The sequence below is a fragment of the Trachemys scripta genome, chromosome 12 (assembly GCF_013100865.1).
Source record: "Trachemys scripta elegans isolate TJP31775 chromosome 12, CAS_Tse_1.0, whole genome shotgun sequence".
Lineage (NCBI taxonomy): Eukaryota > Metazoa > Chordata > Testudines > Emydidae > Trachemys > Trachemys scripta.
Window position 1 is genome coordinate 7035434 of NC_048309.1, and position 22109 is coordinate 7057542.

Consider the following 22109-nt stretch of genomic DNA (forward strand, 5'->3'; position numbering starts at 1 on the left):
CTTGCTCCTCATTAAAGTCTCAGCTCAGTGCCACCAAGAGAAACAATGTTGAGCTCTTCAACTTTAGCACAGCGTCTCTGCACGGAGAAAAGGACGAAGCACGATATGAGTTGCCTAAGCTTGACATTTATAGGCTGAAGAAGTGCTGTGGCTTTCCAGATAACACTGCATCGGAATCTATGCCATACCGAAGTTACAAAATGCGTAGACATTATTCACAAGAGGCAAGGCTGATGCTTTAAAATAACCCCAAAGTTACTGGCAGAACGAAGCCTATTTGTTCCAACAAAAATGAGACTGCTAAACATATTCGTGTTATGGTGAATTTAGAGACCATGCATTAAGGTCCCAGAGGTCTCTCTCACGTCCTAAATCCATGTTGAAACACATTCTCCCTTCCCTTGGCTTCACTTGGGGCTCAGTATGTCGTTTCCCTAGTGACTTGGCTGGAAAACGTATGGTTGCTAGAGATGCTGTTGGACTTCCTGGTGAAGCTGGGTCTCTTTTTCTTCTTTCTCCATGGCAGGCACAGGAACATGAGCGTGGAGAGGAAGATCTGGCGGAAGTTTGCGGATACCAGGTTGTAGAGGATGGGGTTGATGGCAGAACTGACGTAGAAGAGGACATTTGTCAACATGTAGAAGTAGTGGTAGAAATTATAAAGGAACCTGATGGAATAGAACAAGAAGAGAGTGGAAATATGAGTGGGGGAGGAGAGTATGAATAACTTACAATTGCAGGGTTGGAGAAAATGGAAGCCAGATTTTCAGGGGATTGCCATACTAGATATCAAATGTGGTCCATCTAGTCCAGGGATCGGCAACCTTTGGCACGCGGCCCACCAGGGTAAGCCCCCTGGTGGGCTGGGCCAGTTTGTTTACTTGCCACGTCCGCAGGTTCGGCCGATCGTGGCTCCCACTGGCTGCGGTTCGCCGTCCCAGTCCAATGGGGGCTGCGAGAAGCGGTGCGGGCCAAGGGATGTGCTGGCTGCCGCTTCCCTGGGACAGCGAACCGTGGGTGTTTCCATGAGTGGTTTTTTTTAGGGGTGGGGCAGGAGGAGAGGGGGAGAGTTTTCAAAAAAATGTTTATGGAAAATATTTAGTGTGTTCTCTCCACCTCTGTTAAAACAAAGTTCTACATAAGGATCCTGATTCAAAGCCCATCAAAGTCAACAGAATGATTCCTATTGACTTCAATGGACTTTGGACGTGGTTCTTGGGAACAACTTTGCTATCTGATGAGGAGCTTGTATCACTGTAATAACATATCTAGAGCTGATCAATATTTTTTGCACAATTTGTTTTTCATTTTTTTAAAATGGCCTTTTTCTGAAAATTAACCTTTTTGCTGAAAAATTGACAGATTTTTTTTTTATTTTTTCCTCAGCATTTCTCATCAATATCTTCACTGACTTTTTTAACAAGTGATTTGCAAAATCATTCTTGAAAAATTTCATTGACCAAACACCTACTTTTCAGCAAGTCAAAATTTTCGATGATGATTTTGAAATTACTTTTGATAAAAATGTCAGTAAGGAATATCATGAGAAATTTCACAAAAACCAGAAGATGAGTCCATTTCAAACCTGAAATGTCAGACACTTTAGTTTGCAGTTGTAGCCCTGTCAGTCCCAGAGTAGGAAAGACAAGGTAATTTCTTTTGATGGAGTAACTTCTGTTGGTGGAACAGACAAGCTTTCCTGCTGCACAGACCTGAAGAAGAGGTCTTGAAAGCTTGTTACAGACGTTGGTTCGTTAAAAGATATTATCTCTCCAAACTTCTTAGTGAAATTGTCAACCTGTTTTTCAACCAGGTCTAACTAAAACCCATACAGGAGTTCCATCCTGTTCCTATTTTAGTCAACTGCAAAACTTCCATTGCTTATAGGTATGTAGGAACCAGACTCTGGCCAGGAACTCATCAACTTGATAACAAAAGGATGGTTTTTAGTGTGATGTGCAAACACCGCAAGGGTAGAAGGCACAGGAATCTCTACAGACTGAAGAACTGTGTATAAGATACTGCAACTGCCTTCTCTAATTGCTTATGAGAGTTGTCATAGGTATATGCCAAGCTTTGTAAAGTCAGGACAGTTATTTTTAGTGGTGTGGGAGGTTGTGCATCATTCTAAGGCTGTCAACATGATAGCATGAATCCTGATTATAGGGTTTTGCTCTGTGCAAAAGGTTTTTAAGGGTTAAGACACACAGACCTTCAGAGAAAATCGCAATCTATTGCAGAACCCACGTCAGTGTCTCTGATTTAATGGCTACAAAGTGCTAGGATATGGCGACAGCTGAAAGCAGCCAGAGGTGCATTTGTTTGGGAAAGTGCACACCTTCCAGACTGAAAGAGCTTGTCACTTAGCCCCTCATGGTGTCGATAATTATAAAGAAAATGTGAAATTCTAGTAGCTTGCAGTGCAGGTGCCTATTATTCTTGCCAAAGGAAGTACTGTGAAAGTAAGTATCCTTTCAAGCAGTTCCTTTCTAAATGTTCTTAAAGATCAACAAATGTTAACTTTGGTCTAGTCAGTCCTTTTAACACACTTTAACAGTTTCTTTACTGTGGTTTATCCCTACAGAAATGTACAAGATTTCTGACGCATACACACAGAAAATCTTCACCGATTCCTGTTCACTGAGGACACAATTTTCAAGTGACTGGCGATTTTAGGTGCCTTAACTTTTGATTGCCCAACCTGAGACATCGAAAAGGGACCTGCCTCAAGGCCGGCACTCACAAACAAGTCTCTTCTGGAAATATCTTGGTCTCTAAAATCACAAATGCTGTCTGGGGTCATACTTTATATTGATTCCCTTTATAAAGAGGTTAATAAATGATTAATAGATGTTTTAACAAATGGATAATCAATGGTTGTAGATTGCCATAGACTCCAGCAGGTCAATAGGTTGCTTATAACCATCTATAACACTTTCTACTGATGAGCTTATAACCATCTATAACAAATACTACTTATGTCTATAACTTGCTTATAACGTCTATTAATCATTTATTAACCATTTATAAACAGCAGTTTAATATGAAGTGAGAGTCTCTGCCTTGTTTTTCATTTGTTTCTGTAAATATTAACTGGAAAAGGACCCTGGTTCATCTCAGACTAGGTTCCTCTTTAGAGCTGGTTTCAGGCTGCTCCAGGGAAAAGGATGGATGTATTTAGACAAGCACTATTCAATCATTCCCACAATAAACTGAATATCAAGATCATCTGAATTAAAGGCACAGCCATTGTGCTGGGTGGATGCCACCAGGGTGCAAGCCAGGTTAGAAGAATGGGTGGGATGGCTGGGTGATGCGTTCTGACAGAGTGGAGTGATTCTTGTGGAGCAGGGGAATAATCTGACGAGAGACAACATTTTCAGTAGGAAGGGTGCAACTGCTGGACTAAAATCCCTGGATTACTATTTGTGAGCGGGTAGAATTCATAGGCATAAATGGCTATGTTATACTACGAGTGAGGGGTGTGATTCCCTTGCTCGTGTACCCATGCTTGCACTAGCTCAGTGACAGCTAGCGTGAGCAGCGCCGTATTACTGCCTAGGCCGACAAGGCCTAGGCCTAGGGCGGCAAATTTGCAGGGATGGAAGCTCCCCTCTGCGCCCCGCCCCGCTTCTCCAGCTCACCTCCGCCTCCTCTGCAAGCGCGCCACCGCGTTCTGTTTCTCTCCCATCCCAGCGCTTGTGCCGCGAAACAGCTGTTTCATGGGGCAGGGAGGGAGGGGGGAGGAGGGGGAACACTGCGCACTGGGGGAAGAGGTGGGGCCGGGGGCGGGGATTTGGGGAAGGGATCCAATAGGGGAAGGGAGGGGGCAGAGTTGGGGCGGGGACTTTGGGGATGGGGTTGGAATGGGGTCGGGAAAAGGGTGGAGTCGGGGTGGGGCCAAGGCGGCAATTATTTCCCAGCCTAGGGGCGGCAAAATTATTAATCCACCACTGAGCGTGAGTATAAATAGCAGTGTAGCTACAGTCACATGGGTAGCGGCAGCGGAGCGAATACATACCTAGTGGGTTCAGAAAGGTTTGTACTCAGCATGGCTCAGTCATAGAATCATAGAATATCAGGGTTGGAAGGGACCTCAGGAGGTCATCCAGCTCAAAGCAGGACCAATTCCCAACTAAATCATCCCAGCCAGGGCTTTGTCAAGCCTGACCTTAAAAACCTCTAAGGAAGGAGATTCCACCATCTCCCTAAGTAACCCATTCCAGTGCTCCTAGTGAAAAAGTTTTTCCTAATATCCAACCTAAACCTACCCCACTGCAACTTGAGACCATTGCTCCTTGTTCTGTCATCTGCTACTACTGAGAACAGTTTAGTTCCATCCTCTTTGGAACCCCCTTTCAGGTAGTTGAAAGCAGCTATCAAATCCCCCTTCATTCTTCTCATCTGCAGACTAAACAATCCCAGTTCCCTCACTCTCTCCTCATAAGTCATGTGCTCCAGCCCCCTAATAATTTTTGTTGCCCTCCGCTGGACTCTTTCCAATTTTTCCACATCCTTCTTGTAGTGTGGGGCCCAAAACTGGACACAGTACTCCAGATGAGGCCTCACCAATGTCGAATAGAGGAGAATGATCACATCCCTCGATCTGCTGGCAATGCCCCTACTTATACAGCCCAAAATGCCGTTAGCCTTCTTGGCAGCAAGGGCACACTGTTGTTTCATATCCAGCTTCTCATCCACTGTAACCCCTAGCTCCTTTTCTGCAGAATTGCTGCCTAGCCACTCTGTCCATAGTCTGTAGCAGTGAATGGGATTCTTCCGTCCTACGTGCAGGACTCTGCACTTGTCCTTGTTGAACCTCATCAGATTTCTTTTGGCCCAATCCTCTAATTTGTCTAGGTCCCTCTGTATCCTATCCCTACCCTCCAGCGTATCTACCACTCCTCCCAGTTTAGTGTCAGTCATGCCTCTGCTGCCACAGCCAGTGCTACCGCAGCGACACTGCTATTTATACTCATGCTAGCTCTCATCGAGGTAGCGCGAGTACGTGTACATGAGCAGGGGAACCAAACCCCTAGCTCATAGTGTAGATGTAGTCTAGGTAGTAGGGAACTCATTTGCAGAGGTGCAGAATGCTCCACAGCTCCACTGATCTTAATGGACGCTCAGCATCCTTGAAAATCAGACCTTGTGCTCTTCTACTTGCTCACAGATGATGGATAAATAGACCTGATTGTGATGTCTTACTAACCCCAACACACAAACCTTAAACACTGTGTGTTAAGCATTGGTGGCCCGTTCCAATCCTTACAAATACATCATTGGTCTGTAGCTATGGGGTATTAATTCAAAGGAACAAGATTTCTCTTGTTCAGACATGGGCATATTTGTGGATGAGCTTACGTCAAACCACCGTAAGCAATTAATTAACCAGCAATATTGATAGCTCGCCGTTCATAATATAGCTGTAAGTTCTGGACTTTCTTAAAATTAATCATGGCTTTTAAAAATATTAATATGCAAATGGTACACATCAATCTGTGTTAACTGCTGACAAAGTTGTCTATTGCTTTTGCTCAGAGCAAATGTTATTGTTACATAACTGCTTGCTGCTTTAAGTGCTTTTCTTATAGTAAAGTAAACAAGAAATAACGGTTTGGTCCAATGCATGCTTAGGAGTCTATTTTCACTATTAAATGTAAAATCCGGTTGTTACCATGGCAGGATATACAATTTGTTTCGGTGGACTGCTCTACTGGAAATCACTGTTTCTTGTGCTTGGAATTTATGAAATTTTAATAATCACTTAGTTTGGCTGCATTTTAGCATTGTAGAAGTGTCCTCCGCTCCCCTCGTCTCCCATTCACGGCAGGAAACAGAACTCTTTTCAGAGAACAGAGGATGTAACATTGGAAAAGAACTACCTGAGTAATGATTAGATTCTTCGCTGAACCCATCTCCTGCCATCTTTGCCTCAAGGAATCTGGGGCTAGATTTTCAGAAAGTTTAGGTGCACAATTGCATGTGCAAAATATATGCTCTATTATTTACCTGATTTGTACATGCAGTTGCCATGAATATGCAAAAAATTGGATAGTTGCATGAGCCTATAGCTAATAGGATGTATTTGCATGTGTTATTTTCATCTTTTATGTGAGCAATGTCAATACATGTGCATACAGACTAGGTGTGCAGTTACAAGTATAATTGCCCACTTAAACTGTCTGAAAATCCCTGCAAATGGATGATAATCCCTATATGTTAATTCTGGCCTTTCATTGCTAAAATTAGCAAATAACCTACTCCACTCTTTTCATAGACTCATAGATTTTAAGGCTAGAAGGGACCATCCTCTAATGTCAAGCCTAAATTTATCGATGACCAATTTATATCCATTTGTTCTTGTGCCAACATTGGCCCTTAAATAACTATTCTCCCTTCCGGGGTGTTTATCCCTCTGAGGTATTTTTAGAGAGCTATCCTATCTTCCCATAGCCTTCATTTTGTTAAGCCTAACAGATAAGCTCATTGAGTCTCCCCTCATAAGGTAAGTTTTCTATTCCTCTAATCATCTTTAGTAGCCTTTCTCTGCACCTGTTGCAGTTTCAATTAATTTTTCTTAAACATGGGAAACCAGAATTGCACATAGTATTCCAGATGAGGTTTCTTCTTGTATAATGGTAATAACACTTCCTTATCTCTTCTGGAAATACCTCACCTGATGCATCCGAGGACTGCATTAGCCTTTTTCACAGCGGCATCACAATGCCAGCTCATAGTCATGCTGTGATTGACTAATACACCCAGGTCTTTCCTCTCCTCTGTCACTTCCAAATTCTTGTTGTTAGTCCCTAAGTAAGTGACCTTGAATTTTGCACTATTAATTTTCATCCCATTTCTATTACTTCAGTTTCCAAGGTCATCCAAATCTTCTTGTATGATATTCCAGTCCTCCTCCATATTGCAATACCTTCCAATTTTGTGTCATCCGCAAATTTTATTTGCATACTCCCACTTTTTTGTGTCAGCTTCATTAATGGAAATGTTAAATAAGATTGGTCCCAAGACCATTCCTTGAGGAAGTCTGCCAGTAACCTCCCTCCTGCCTGACATTTGACCTTTCAGTATGACCCGTTGTAGTCTCCCCTTTAACCAGTTCCTTATTCACCTTTCAATTGTCATACTAGTCTCCATCTTCTCCAGTTTAACTAATAATTTCCCACGTGGAACAGTGTCATGCGTTACTGAAATCCAAGTAGATTAGATCTACTGCATTTCCTTTATTTAGAAAATCTTCTCAAAGAAGATTGCATCCGAAGAAGTGAGGTTTTTACTCACGAAAGCTTATGCCCAAATAAATCTGTTAGTCTTTAAGGTGCCACCAGACTCCTTGTTGTTTTTCTCAAAGAAAGAGATCAGGTTGGTCTGGCATTATCTACCTTTTCTAAAACCAAGATGCATTTGTATGTTGAAATGATGCAACTATTTTTCTGTCTGTGGATTTTCTCCTATCACCTGGAAAATTTAGCTTTTTGGAACTAAATTGTGTTTTGACATGAGCTGCTCCACCTTACAGCTAATGTCTCTGTGTCTTAGATAGATACCAACCAAGGATTTCTTAGGGACTGGCAGAGGTGAAAATTGGTCACTGTACTAGTAGCAGGTGGTAATTTTGTGATTGCCAACATGAGATAATCAGATGCTATTTGAATGCAAGGTAATGTTTTCCATCACAAACATCTTTGGCATCCAGCTTTTAAAACCTGTTATAAAAAAATCAAGCTGAAGACAATTTTGAGACCTTCTTAAGTTCATATTTCCCCTGTAAAACTTCAGGGCCAGATTCTGATCTCCTTATTAAATATCACCAGACCCCCTATTGACCTCAAAGGTGCTAGTAGTTGAATAACATGGTACTCAGTGGAAGGAAGGGGAGCACAGTCTGGCCCTTAGACTTCTGCAGTGGCAAGGTACAATTGCATTCCACTTCAAAATAATGACTCACTCTGTCCAGTGATCTGCTGGAACATAGCAAAACATGAGACGCCGTACATGATAAGGAAGCCAGCAGACCACAAAGGCAATCACAACAGCACCTGCAAGATACAAACATTTCCATTATTTTTTTCCTGGAAATAAAAAAAGCGATCAGTTTTTGTGCATGTTTAACACTGTTTTCTTTTAAAAGCACCAGAATGGTCCTATGTGCCATTGTGCTAATCAATAACAGCCCCAGAGGGATAACCGTCGCTTTTATCTTTATGGTAGAACAAGGGTAATGGAAATAATGGAAATTGGTTACAATCCATGGGGGAGTAGCGGGGTATAAATAGAAGAAAGAAGTCTAATGCATGAAAAGGCAGGAAAGGACACCTCACTTTGTCTAGTTCAGACTCTGCATCAAGCAAAATCTGTCTTCACATTGATTGTATTTATATTTTATCTAACAGAAATAACCATAGCACTTTTTCCATCCAGTGGCACATAGAATAAGGAATACTATGACCTCAGTAGTTCATAGCACATACCTGTGTCCCACGTGTATAAAGCCATTGAATTACCAGGAGTCCCATTGTGTTACTGATCATCAAATGATTTCTAAGGATGATTTAGCTCTTTGGGGCAGGACTCATCTTTTTGTTCTGGTAGGACAGCACCTCGGGGTCCTGGTGCATGACTGGTGGTGCATGGCCACAATCCAAATAATGCATAATACTACTACTACTAAAAATCAATAATCAGGTGTGTCTACCAATGGTAATGTTTTATTCCCAAGGGACACCTTTTCAGCAGGCGTTTGCAACACACCAGTCACCGCACACTCCATTAGATTTGTCGAAGTAGAAACTTTGACCGTTCTGCTGGAAACCTTGTGACATGAATGCGGTGGCATAGCTGGAGTCTTGTTCTGATGAGCACAGAAGTCCACTTTAAAATGGGATCCTTCAATATGATATTGTAGCAGGAATAAAAAGGTTATTCCAGATCCACTTATTGACTGAGGGAGTTCTATGGGTGTGGCCCTAACAGCATCCCAGTGCCAGAGGCTCATTGGTAGGCAGTTCCAGCTGGCCTGACCAGTTCAGTGTACCCCAGTCCATTAATGTCATAAACTGTATCTGATGTGTCATATAAGTTATCATTGGAAAACTAATCACACTGATCATTAATATTCTTGCATGGTGTATGTACTGTAAATGCCCAAGGGCCCGTACAAAGGAAGGAAGGGAATGTGAAACTAAAACATGTTTATCAGACAAGTCTGGGGAGTGGGGAAACAGGTTTCTCCCAGACAAAAGACAAAGCCTGTGCCTCCAGCCAGCCATCATCAGAGTCGATTAGCAATCACATGGCAAGTGGCCATTTATTTGCATCTGAGAGGGCAGGAACAGATCAATTTACATTTTAGCAAACACCAGCATGGAATAAACCAGCGCAGAACTTCCTTCCCCACCCCACTCCACGTCTCCTTCCTGGCAGCTGGAATGACCTTTATTTGGGGTTGGGGGGAACCTTCGGAAGAATTTATTTCAAAGGGTCACTGAACTATACAAGAGAGAGACAAAGAACCCCAAGTTATCGTTCACCTTGTGGAAGGTCCTAATTGAGACACAGTCAGCCAGGCTGGACGAAGAGTGATTGGTGAGAGAAACCATAGTAAACAAAGGCTGTACCTTGCTAGATTAAGTTTTAGATTTTGATGCATGTTCTTCACTTTTATTTGCTTGTAACTACCCCACCTTTATTTCTTTTACTTGGCATCACTTAACCTATGTCCTGTTGTTAATAAACTTGCTTTGTTTTAATCTAAACTAATCCAGTGCTGTATTTGAACTGAAGTGATTATTAATCCAGTTAATGAGACAAGCTGCTGGGTATTGACTCTTTAAAAAGCAAACAACCCTTATTATCGCTCTGAATGGCTCAGGAACGGGCTGGACATTGCAGTTTGGGGGAAATTTGGGCCTGGAGGTGGGTTGGAGTCACTTGGCTAGTAGTAACCATTGCTGGTAGATACCAGAGTGGGGCTAGGGCTGCTGGAATAAGAGCGCTGAGTCAGAGCTGCTTAACACACAAACACTTAGTGCTCACTTATTTGCTGGCTGTCAGCGTCTAGGCTGTGAGACACAGCAGCAGAACATTTAAGGCACCCAGAGTCACGGGGCAGGCAGGGACACAACCCCTCGCTGGTCTGGATCGCACCCAGAATGCGACAATAGTACATTGCATTTGCCTGATATTCAAGAAAATGCCTCTAGCTCAGAGGGAAATCCCAGTGTGGAGTTTAGAACCCCCTAGCAACATCTCTACTTAGAAGAATGAAAGTATGTGTGAAAAGCCAGGGGCTCTCTACAATCAGAATGTGTTTCATTATATGGTGAGCTAGGGATAATTCCCAGATAAACCAAAAAAACTTCCATCAAGAGACACAATTAAGGCTGCAAATTACTTTAAAAAAAAAAAAACAAGTTTAATAGAATTTTAGGGCCTAGGCCTCCCCTCACTTTAACTGAATTACCCTTAATTTACACTGGTAAGTGGGGAGTAGAATCATGTCCTGGGAAGTTTTCCAAAATAAAGCAATCAGACCCTCCTGAAATTCATGAAAATTGCAATTTGGATTCCACCAGTAGCCCTGACTGTGTTCCCCAAACCAATTAAAAATGCTTCCATTTAGACCTGAGCCAAACCCCACTGAAATCAATGGGAGTCTTTCAATTGACTTTGCTGGGGTTTGAATCAAGCCCTTTATCATGCCTGAATTATTTCTTGACATCAACCCAGGACCTTGGTAGCTAGGTATTTTGTTTTGCGAGGCACAGAGCTATGGCTATCAGTCAGTCAGAATCGTGGACGATAAAGCCTAGTTGGTGGGTGCCTTTGTTAATCTAGATTTTTTTAAAATCAGGGAATCAAGGGAAAGATTCTTCTCTTACAATGCATATTTCCAGCACTGTAAGAAATGACAGGCGTCTGGCAGAATCCCAGTAGGAAACCTCAGTCAAAACAGCACAAAATAACAGCCATGGAGAAAAATCAGAGATAAATATAACCATCATATTGCTTTTCATCCCAAATGTGCTTTACAGATGGTAAGGGCCAAATTGTTCCTGGCCTTTATGTGGGCTCCTATGGTGATGGGAGACAGGAAAGAGCCCTTTGAGGCCTACGTAACACCCAGCTGCAATTTGCAGTCGCCGTATTCAGGGAGGCACCCCTTTTCCTGGGTGTGAACAGTGCCCCAAAGAGTGGGAACTTGTCTCCAACCCTTCCTTCTTCACCAACAGGGCTGGTGCACAGAGGGACTATGCTGTGCTTCATGAGGGGGCATAGCCGCAGGCATGTTCCTCCTAGAGAATGGAGTGCTTGAGGAGGATTCTGAATACAGATGAATCCTCCAGAAGTTCCCCCACACTATGGGCCTATACCGAGAGGCCCCATTGGTCCTTCAGTAACTAACTGTCCTCATGCTCCTGCGGAGCAAGCAAGAAAGCGATCATATCTCCATTTTGTGGGTGGATACAATGAGGCAAGAATGACTTGCCCAAAGCCACCCAGGGAGTCGGCGTCCGAGCTGGTATCAGAACCCAAGAGCACCTGGCTCCCAGCCCTGTACTCAGAGCATTGTACCATGATCAGTGCCAGTTGTAACAGGACTGTACTGGGAAGGAGTAGGGGAGAGAAGCATCGCCAGAAGGGGAGGTCAGGCCATGGCATCCTTGTGTGAGGCTCCCACGCCGCCTGTTCTGTTGGCTGTGCCTATGGACAGCCATGTCAGCAAATGGACAGTCTAAGGAAACAGAGGAAAGTTCATACAGTGTAAACTGAGTTAGACAAGCCCAAGAGCCCCCGTGTAAGATGAGACTGAAAAGTTGAGAGTTCAGACATTAGCCAGAACTTTGTTCCACTGGGTTTGAGCCATAGGCGCCGACTTCCCCTCTAGCCGGGGTGTGTGTGTGTGCTCGGCCTCCCTGCTCCGCCCCAGGTCCCGCACCCACTCCTATCCTTCCCCCAAGTCCCTGCCCTGCTCCGCCTCCCCCACGGTGCGCACCCTGTCCCCGCTGCTCCCCCTCCCTCCCAGAGCTTCCTACACACCGTGAAACAGCTGAGAGGCGCTGGGGGGCGGGGGAGCTTGGTTGCTGGTGTTAATTTTTCTCTGTGGGTGCTCCAGCCCTGGAGCACCCACGGAGTCGGCGCCTATGGTTTGAGCTGGGGATAAGTTGGCCCTCAACTCTCTTCTCAGCGTATGCGCAACTGGCCTCAGGTGGCATGTGACCAGGATTCATCAACGAATTTGGTGCAATGAGTGGATCATTCACTTCCCCTGCCCAGGACGGGTACTGACGGGGAGCACGACATGAACGCTGATCCATCCCCTAGCCTCCCCGCTCTCGACTATGATCTGGCATCAAGGCCCAGAGGAGATGATGTGCATTGGTTGGAGGCATCTGATTTTCTTAATTAAAAGTACAGCACTGAGGCTGCCTGGAAAAGGGGTACATTTGCAGAGGCTAGCTGTATTCCCCTGGGGTATTTGAAGATCTTTCACAGATGCTGCAAAAGCCATTAATTTTGATAAGATTTTTGGGAAAGGTAGGGGGTATGTTCCTGAGAGAAAGCTAGAGGATCTGTTATTGCTCTTTCAGCTGAATGAATTCATTATTTCAATGTGATTATTTTTTGGCTGCTGTGTGGTCACTGTTTGCAATTGTAGCTCTAATTCACTGTTAGGGCACCTAGAGCTTTATGATTTAAATCTAAAGAAATAATAAAATTAATACATCCAATGAGGGCCTGATCCTGTCATTTACTTTGGTGGCTGCAGACGCAGACCTCAAATGAGATGAGATGAGGGAGAAGTGGAGCACTCTAGCATCTTTTTTAAAACCATCGTCACAGTCTTCAAGAGGGTGTGAAGTCATTTCTTCACAGTGGGAGGAAACAGGTGTCAGTTCCTCTCAGCCACCCTGCCTGGGAACATTGCAGGACACACAAGAAAAGGATGTTTGAATAGCTGCAAAGTTTGGCGTGACACTGATAACTCCCAGGGAATTCACAGGAGGACTGAGACACCATCTTCAACTCATTTTGTGATGAGTTAAAAAAAAAAAAATCCAGTAGACACGGACAGTTTTGTGAGTGAAAAGCAACGCACATCAGGCAGACTTGCTTCTCCTGTAGAGCTGGGGCTATTTCCCTCAGCTGTGCCTTTTCCTTTATTTAGCAAAACTCACTAAAGCATGAATCACAGTTACTGCTACGCTGCTTCAAGTTTCCCAGTCATTCTGGATGGTAGCATTCGGCCAGCAGCAGCTGTATGGGACCAGCTGTATTGTGGACTGCCCTTTGCAGAGCAGAGAGAGAATTAGAGTACAAACGTCCTCAAGGCTCATAATAAGAGCAAAGTGTCTGGATTCTGGTGTAGCAGACTGGAAATTTTGTGACGGCTCCTCTGAATTAAAAACAATGGAGCATTTTTATTGCATATGAAAATAAATGATTTGCTCGTTTATGCATCCTTTGTGCTATTCATTTTGATATTAAATTCAATGTATTTATGCTGCCCCCATGTATACTAACACTATATAACAGCATTGTAGATGCTGTAAGGAAGAAAACAGAAGTTTTGTAAAGGGCCTCCAAAAGGTGTTACTTGTATGTACGCACATTTTCACATACACACACACTTTTCAGGTGCTAACAACTGCTTTAAAAATGGTCCCCAATAGATTCTTTTGGAGCAAAGTTCAACACTTGTGCACGCCCTGGTTTTAGCCTTATTAAAAGACTCTTATGGTTTGATTTTAAATCCCAGATATGCAGCATCTCAAAAATTGTTTTTCTACTGTGCTATTTCTGATGTGTGGCATTGTGCATCTCAGCTTTGAAGACCCTGCCCTGTATTTGTCACCCTTAGTACTTGTGTTTCAACTTTATTATCAACTGGATCAAGAATACACAGGGTAGCAAGCCAGCCCATCTCCATCCACTCCCTGGGGTCCAATCCCAAATAGGGGCACATGTCAATTTTCATCTAAAAAACATTGAGTAAAAAACCTCCCCTTTTATCTCATTCTCTTTCAAAAACCTAATGCCCCTTCTCTTTCATCACGTCTTGGTGAGCGAGGTGCTTACCAGGGAAAAGAGCTGGGTTGTCAAAGGAATGCTGGATAAAGTAGATATTTAAACAATTTCTATTGGATCCCAGAAACAGTTACACACAATCTTTTGGGTTCAGTCAGGGATTTCTTCTTGAGGAGGCAGAGACTGTTGATTACATGTCGCAGTTCAGCTTGGGTGAGCCCCCAACGTGTTGTGTTCTCAAAGAAAAATAGATGCGGATGAGAGAGTTCATTTAATCTCACAGCAGAGTAACATGTGCTAGAGCAGGGCACACGGGGTGACAGTGCCCTGGGGACTGACTCAGCAGGAAACATTACCTTCTGCACCATGGTGTAGATCTAAAGCCCATTAAAGTTATTGAGCATCCTTCCACCAACTTCTGTGGGCTTTGGATCGGACCCACCATTAAATCAGTCTGTGGGTGACCCGCAGGAATGGGGTTCATGGTCCCGGAAATGGATTTTTCTCTCTCTGTCGTTTTTGTGTTTTTAAAGATGGTTTGTTCTTTATTCCCCAAATTGCTATTTCCTTATTGAAAGAGACTGGGCCCATTATCTCTGCCCCTGAAGCAAAAGTGCTCTTAACGAGTCACACCAACACGATGAATGCCCATTTATCACATCGAAAAAACCACCGGTCTTGTTCCCAGTGAACTCAAGGGCTGCTTTTAAATTGAGTTTAATAGGGGCAGGATCGGGCTTATAAAATGCTGCTATTTCCACATATGAAAAAAATAGGATTCAACATCTGTAAGCAGAACCATGGTGAACCAGACTGGGGAGAACACAGACACAATCCCCTAGGACCAGATAAAGCCTGTGTTTGGCTTTTTATTTTCTTTCTACCCCATTTCTACATCTAACTTATTATTGAAAATCAGTTCAGTCCTTAAATTATTGCATCCGGGCTTTTCTATTCTCATTTAAACTAATTACAGCTTTATTTTTCTATCTGTTTAAAATGAATTACAAGAGTTCAATGCTGCTGCTGCAATATTAGCTTTTAGCCATATTTTGCCTCTAATACTTTGGCTTATTTTTTAAAATTAAATCTGCAATTTTGAAAGCCACCTCAGGGGGATTTAGATGGCGATTTCCTATTAAAATTAATTGTACCCAAATCCCTTAGGCAGTTTTAAAAACCACAGTCTAAAAGTTTATTAAACCTCTTAAGCAAACTATGAGATGAACACATAAGGCACTCATATAAACCTGCATTTGACAGCAAGACTGAAGGTCTAGGAGAGTATTGTCTGAGAAATATTCAGTGGATGAATGCATACCAAATGTAGCAAACCTTTGGTCTGCGTTGTGAAATCTAAACTGTTTTAAGACACAGTTATACATTCTATTCTTCATAAGAATTTTAACTTTGTAGTAGGGATGCAAACATATACAGTACTAACTCACGAATCCTACTAGGCAGGGCAAAGACAAAACAAATGTTTAGAGGAAGAAAGCAGCAGATGAACAAACGAACGAACGAACGAATGAATGAACGAAAGAACAGTTTGTTTATTGTGCAGGAAGCCCTGCAGAGGAAGCTATGAATTTTGATGGATTTTTTTTTTTATTTTGCAAAAGAAGATTTAAAAGATGCCAGTCTTGATTTTCTCAATAACATGTTAAACTAGATATGAAGATAGCTTAGGGAGATAATTGAATTAGATTACACATAGTATTTTATCTTAGCCTGTGTTTATCCTGCAGTGGCTGGGAGATGGTTTTTTCCATGTCTAACTTCTATGAGTACTCACAATGTGTTAGTATAAACATGTGGTCTCTAGAAGGGTACTGACCGACATGCAATGGCCTCCATTGTCAGTCCGTGTGCTGAGTGCAGGAATTACAGAGGAAGGAGGCACTTTAAACCGCCTTTGTGCTCCCTGTATTCTGGGGCCATTTGGGAGCGTATGTGGCTCCCAGCACTAGTTAAAACAGCCTCAGGGCTGTTCTAACTGATTTTCTGCCCCTGAGGTTCACTATGGGTCCTGGGAAGCAGCAAGTTGTTGGAGAGGAGCATGTTTTGGCTGCAACTCCTCCATAACTCACCCTGCCACTCTCAGCTCAGTTTGCCCCCACACTTTCTGCATTGGAGGACACGACTCTACAACCTGCTTATGTCAGGGGTATTCCCTGGGGCTTGTTTCTGCCTGTTGACTGGCCCTTTGTGCCACCAGAGTGGTATAGAGAGGCCTTAATGGACTAGCGATCCTGCCCCTAGAATTTTGTTTATCACTCTCCGTTGCTGCTAATACCTTTGCAAGAGCTTGGTGCTAGTTTTCTTTACTGATTCTGTTCAGCTGATGGTGGCAAACCCTGAGGATTTTCTCCTGAAGTTTTTGAGCGACGCTGAAATGAATGTGGCTGGTGGACAGTTGAGCAAAGGCAGAAGCACTTTGGCTACACAGCCATTTTCCCCAGCCTTATCTGAACTAAACATCTCAGCTTTTGGAGGGTCAGCCCATCCGTAGTCATCCATCTCCAACACCTCTTAAGGAATGTGTACTCTGGTATGCAATGCCATCTCAGACTATGTAATGGGGCTTACATTAGGGATTTGCTTTAATGCTGATTTCTGGAGAGGCAGCTTTTATGTGTACCCGTTTTATATTCTCATTTAGTTGATGCCTATGGAAAGTGTGTGTTACAGGTCCCCTGCTGTGCCGATCCACATGGGATATGAGTTGTTACAGCCCCCAGCTACAGAGCCACTATGCTTTCAGTTCTGGAGGTCCCCAGTGTGTCAGCCAAGATGGTGGTCCTCCATTATCCATTATCTGTGTGGCTGTGCATGTCTAGTATCCAACGCAGGGCAGATTTTATCTGTGTTCACTGGCATGTTTTAAATATCAGGTATTAAAATACCAGTTGTTCTTGTTTTAAAGCATATATTACCTGTGTGCATCAGTCTGTATGTAAGTACTTTTCAAATATTGAAAATATTGAAAATACTCATGAATGAATTCAAAAAGCAGGCACCGAATGGTGAAATGTGAGAATTATTTGGCTTGTTGCCTGACTAAATTGGCTAAATATATTTGGAAACAATTAATGTTAATTTTTCTTTAAATGCTTGCTCTCAAAGAAAACCTGCACAATACCTTCAAAAGACAATCCTGCGAACTTAAACTCATAATGCTGCTAGACACCAAAACTCATGGACTCAACAGCGACACTGGTTTCATGGCTCATTCTAACAATTTGTAACACACACCTGCCTGCTAACCCCAATGACCCACTTCAAACTCCTTTTGTGTTGCTGTCTAACCTTTATTGCCCACTCCATTTCAAGTGGCCTCTACAACTTGTGTTACCCCTTATGCTTAACAATCTGTCCCAACTTGTATTTAGCTCAGACACTTTGATTTCCTTCCCAAGCCCTGAAGAAGAGCTCTGTGTAGCTTGAAATCTTGTACCTTTCACCAACAGAAGTTGGTCCAATAAAGATATTACCCCACCTACTTTGTCTCTTTTCATGGTTTTTGTATGAGAAGAGCAAATAATCGGCAGACAACAGATGGCAAGTTTTTACATATATGCATAAAAGACTCAAGTCTTAGAAGACAGTAAGCCCTGGATTCATAAACCACTTCACTGTTGGCAGACAGTGGATTTGTTTAGGCAAAAGGTTACTACAGAACAAAGTCAAATGAGCAGAACGCCATGAAACACAGCTGCACAGAAGTTTCACACTTCTTGGGACATCATTCAGTAGTAAAGAGGTTAAGCTCAGCACTATTTAATAATTAACATTGATCATAATTAATAATCAGAGAACTGGAAGGAAAATGTGGAGAGGGGGAGGCAAAACTCTGCATTCTATTCAAGGAGATTTAGAGTGATCATGCTGACACGCAGAGGAAATTACCCAGAACTGTCCTCATAAGATACTGGAAAGAAGCCAGCTCTTTGAGCTCTTTGAATTTTGATTCTCATGCCCACAATGACAGCTGGGTAGGAACCCACCCATTTAATGGATTGCCAGTCTGGTCTACATAACGGCCCAACTCAGACATTCTTTGGCTCTTGAACTTCCTCATTAAACTAAAAGTAAATGTAGCCAAGAAAGGATGCAAAAGCTAGCGAAGAGTGTGAATGATGTGTTAATTCATGAGCTACTGATTCTGAGTGCCATTAGCCTCTTTTGGTAAAATACTGCTCTGATGATTGCGCTGAGTGAATTCAGAGCTGCCAAGTCTGGCCTATGATATTCTGATGGTTGAATGAAAACATACTTTCTGAGAGTGGTTAGGAATCTTAAAGCAATGAAATTAGAACATAAGAATGGTCACTTTAGGTCAGACCAATGGTCCATCTAGCCTAGTATCCTGTCTTCAAACAGTGGCCAGTGCCCCATGCATCAGAGGGAGTGAACAGAACAGGGCAATTATCGAATGATCCATCCTCTGTCATCCAGTCCCGGCTTCTGGCAGCCAGAGGTTTAGGGACACTTAGCGTATGGGGTTGTGTCCCTTGACAAGCTTGGGTAATTACAGGATATGGAGCCAAAGCAGCTACAGGTCTCATTCAAGATCTCTTAATGAACAAGTAATATAGGTGTTACTGATGGTTAAAAGCTTCAGTGCTCTGGTCTTGAGGCTAAAGCCACTACAGGCAGGCGACCTAATGGCATGTTGGGGAGCTGGAAACACTAAATCGGAAGCGCATTAGCTGTGGATGTTTTAAGGAAGGAAAATGGTGTGGAGAGGTATTTTTTTAATTTGCACTCTCTACCTTCCATAAGCTATTGTAGGCTGGGTGCGCATCTTCATTTATGACAGAGCCTAAAATAAATCACATGGATACTTGTTTATTTTTGTTACATTTCAGACTGCTTGAAAGTGTGGTTTGTAAAAGAAATACTAGGACTGGGAGATGGAAATCAGGTAATCAAGTAAACCCAAAAATCAAATAAAAGCAATTTTAAGTTCAGTTAAGCTTGTTGATTAAAAGAACCTTACAGGGTCCTTCTGAGTACAATGCAGAGGTTTCAAATCAAAGCCAAAATTGCTAGCGGCTTCTGTTCTGTTCTGTTCTGGGTGGTCTAGATTAAGGCCCTAAGGTGAGTGTGCAAACTGGCAAGGCTATCTAAGGCCTTGCCTCACCCCCTGAGCTACTTGGATAGGAGCCACATTCAGGTGCATCCTCTGTGTTCCCCTGAGTGCCCGGACAACTCCTTGGTAGCGCTCCAATCCTGTTACTGCACCAATGTGGAATGGCTGCCGCACACTCCTATGGGGTGGTGGAGCAGGTATGTATGTGAACTCTGGGAGGTCTTGTGCACACTGCCCCCTGGTGTTGCCGCTGAAGCAATGCAGCTGCGTACTGCTCCCTACTCAGCGCTTTGCTTCACAGACACACTCTGATCCTGACGTGGGGAGTCTAAACCAGCGTCATCTGTACTGAAGTCCTCACGTGCAACAGCTTTTCTGAGCATTGGCACTAAATCTTCAAGGTGAAAATTTGCCTGGAGAATAAGAATACTATAATAATTATTCATAGATTCATAGATTCATAGATTATAGGACTGGAAGGGACCTCGAGAGGTCATCGAGTCCAGTCCCCTGCCCGCATGGCAGGACCAAATACTGTCTAGACCATCCCTGATAGACATTTATCTAACCTACTCTTAAATATCTCCAGAGACGGAGATTCCACAACCTCCCTAGGCAATTTGTTCCAGTGTTTAACCACCCTGACAGTTAGGAACTTTTTCCTAATGTCCAACCTAGACCTCCCTTGCTGCAGTTTAAACCCATTGTTTCTGGTTCTATCCTTAGAGGCTAAGGTGAACAAGTTCTCTCCCTCCTCCTTATGACACCCTTTTAGATACCTGAAAACTGCTATCATGTCCCCTCTCAGTCTTCTCTTTTCCAAACTAAACAAACCCAGTTCTTTCAGCCTTCCTTCATAGGTCATGTTCTCAAGACCTTTAATCATTCTTGTTGCTCTTCTTTGGACCCTTTCCAATTTCTCTACATCTTTTTTAAAATGCGGCGCCCAGAACTGGACACAATACTCCAGCTGAGGCCTAACCAGAGCAGAGTAGAGCGGAAGAATGACTTCTCATGTCTTGCTCACAACACACCTGTTAATGCATCCCAGAATCATGTTTGCTTTTTTTGCAACAGCATCACACTGTTGACTCATATTTAGCTTGTGGTCCACTATAACCCCTAGATCCCTTTCTGCCGTACTCCTTCCTAGACAGTCTTTTCCCATTCTGTATGTGTGAAATTGATTTTTCCTTCCTAAGTGGAGCACTTTGCATTTGTCTTTGTTAAACTTCATCCTGTTTACCTCAGCCCATTTCTCCAATTTGTCCAGATCATTTTGAATTATGACCCTGTCCTCCAAAGTAGTTGCAATCCCTCCCAGTTTGGTATCATCCGCAAACTTAATAAGCGTACTTTCTATGCCAATATCTAAGTCGTTGATGAAGATATTGAACAGAGCCGGTCCCAAAACAGACCCCTGCGGAACCCCACTCGTTACGCCTTTCCAGCAGGATTGGGAACCATTAATAACAACTCTCTGAGTACGGTTATCCAGCCAGTTATGCACCCACCTTATAGTAGCCCCATCTAATTTGTATTTGCCTAGTTTATCGATAAGAATATCATGCGAGACCGTATCAAATGCCTTACTAAAGTCTAGGTATACCACATCCACCGCTTCCCCCTTATCCACAAGGCTCGTTATCCTATCAAAGAAAGCTATCAGATTGGTTTGACATGATTTGTTCTTCACAAATCCATGCTGGCTGTTCCCTATCACCTTACCACCTTCCAAGTGTTTGCAGATGATTTCCTTAATTACTTGCTCCATTATCTTCCCTGGCACAGAAGTTAAACTAACTGGTCTGTAGTTACCTGGGTTGTTTTTATTTCCCTTTTTATAGATGGGCACTATATTTGCCCTTTTCCAGTCTTCTGGAATCTCTCCCGTCTCCCATGACTTTCCAAAGATAATAGCTAGAGGCTCAGATACCTCCTCTATTAGCTCCTTGAGTATTCTAGGATGCATTTCATCAGGCCCGGGTGACTTGCAGGCATCTAACTTTTCTAAGTGATTTTTAACTTGTTCTTTTTTTATCTTATCCGCTAAACCTACCCCCTTCCCATTAGCATTCACTATGTTAGGCATTCCTTCAGACTTCTCGGTGAAGACCGAAACAAAGAAGTCATTAAGCATCTCTGCCATTTCCAAGTTTCCTGTTACTGTTTCTCCCTCTTCACTAAGCAGTGGGCCTACCCTGTCTTTGGTCTTCCTCTTGCTTCTTTACTTGGAGAAAAGAACCAGGTCTTAAAGTGCCCAGCATACTGGAGACCCCTATTTGTGAATACATTCTTTTATAAGGGAGTCACTCTTGGGGAATGAGAGGCATAAATTTAGTTTTTTGCATTATTATTCATGAAGAAGTCCATCGTCCTTCATCTAAAAGATACAACTCAGTGTCAGGACAAAGGTGTTGGGGCTGAGGGAGAAAAATAGAACACTTGCTAAATAGAAATAGGCAGAAGTATTAAAAATAGAATCAAATATTAATGCATTGAGGTGCTGATTTGGCTTCCATCCTTGTAATATCTAAGGGCCTCCCAAGCATTAACACGTTTCTCTTCATACTAGCCCTGTGAGGTATTATTATCCCCATTTTTGAGATGGTTAAGGAAGGCGTAGAGAGATTACATGACTTAACCATGGTCAGACAAGATGACTGCAAGGAAGCTGGGAACTGAACAATGCCTCCTGGGTCCCCAGGAAATTACTTAGTCACAGGACCAACCTTTCTCTCACTAAGTGCTAGACAAGACAGTGTTCAAACCATCTATTTCGTCTATCACAGTCTCCATCAGAGCTGCACCCGTTGGGAATAATGGACCTGAAAAATCATAGGGTGACATCCCGGTGCCATGGACGTCAATAGGAGTTTTGCCGTCAACAGGGCTAAGATTTCATTCCTTAGACAAGCCCTAACAGACATCATAGCAGCCAAAGCATTTCAGCCTCAACCTTTGCTGT

General features: G+C 43.1%; 1 protein-coding gene across 1 annotated transcript in view; it reads right to left on the minus strand.

Moving 5' to 3' along the window:
* Nucleotides 1–418: 418 nt before the first annotated feature.
* NTSR1 (neurotensin receptor 1) overlaps nt 419–22109 on the minus strand; it is a 99541-nt gene continuing 77850 nt past the window's right edge. Inside the window, exons 3-4 of the mRNA XM_034787915.1 lie at nt 7967–8057; nt 419–668 (exon numbers count right to left, since the gene is read on the minus strand). Of these exons, the coding sequence (XP_034643806.1) occupies nt 419–668; nt 7967–8057 (341 nt within the window). The remainder of the gene's footprint in view (nt 669–7966; nt 8058–22109) is intronic.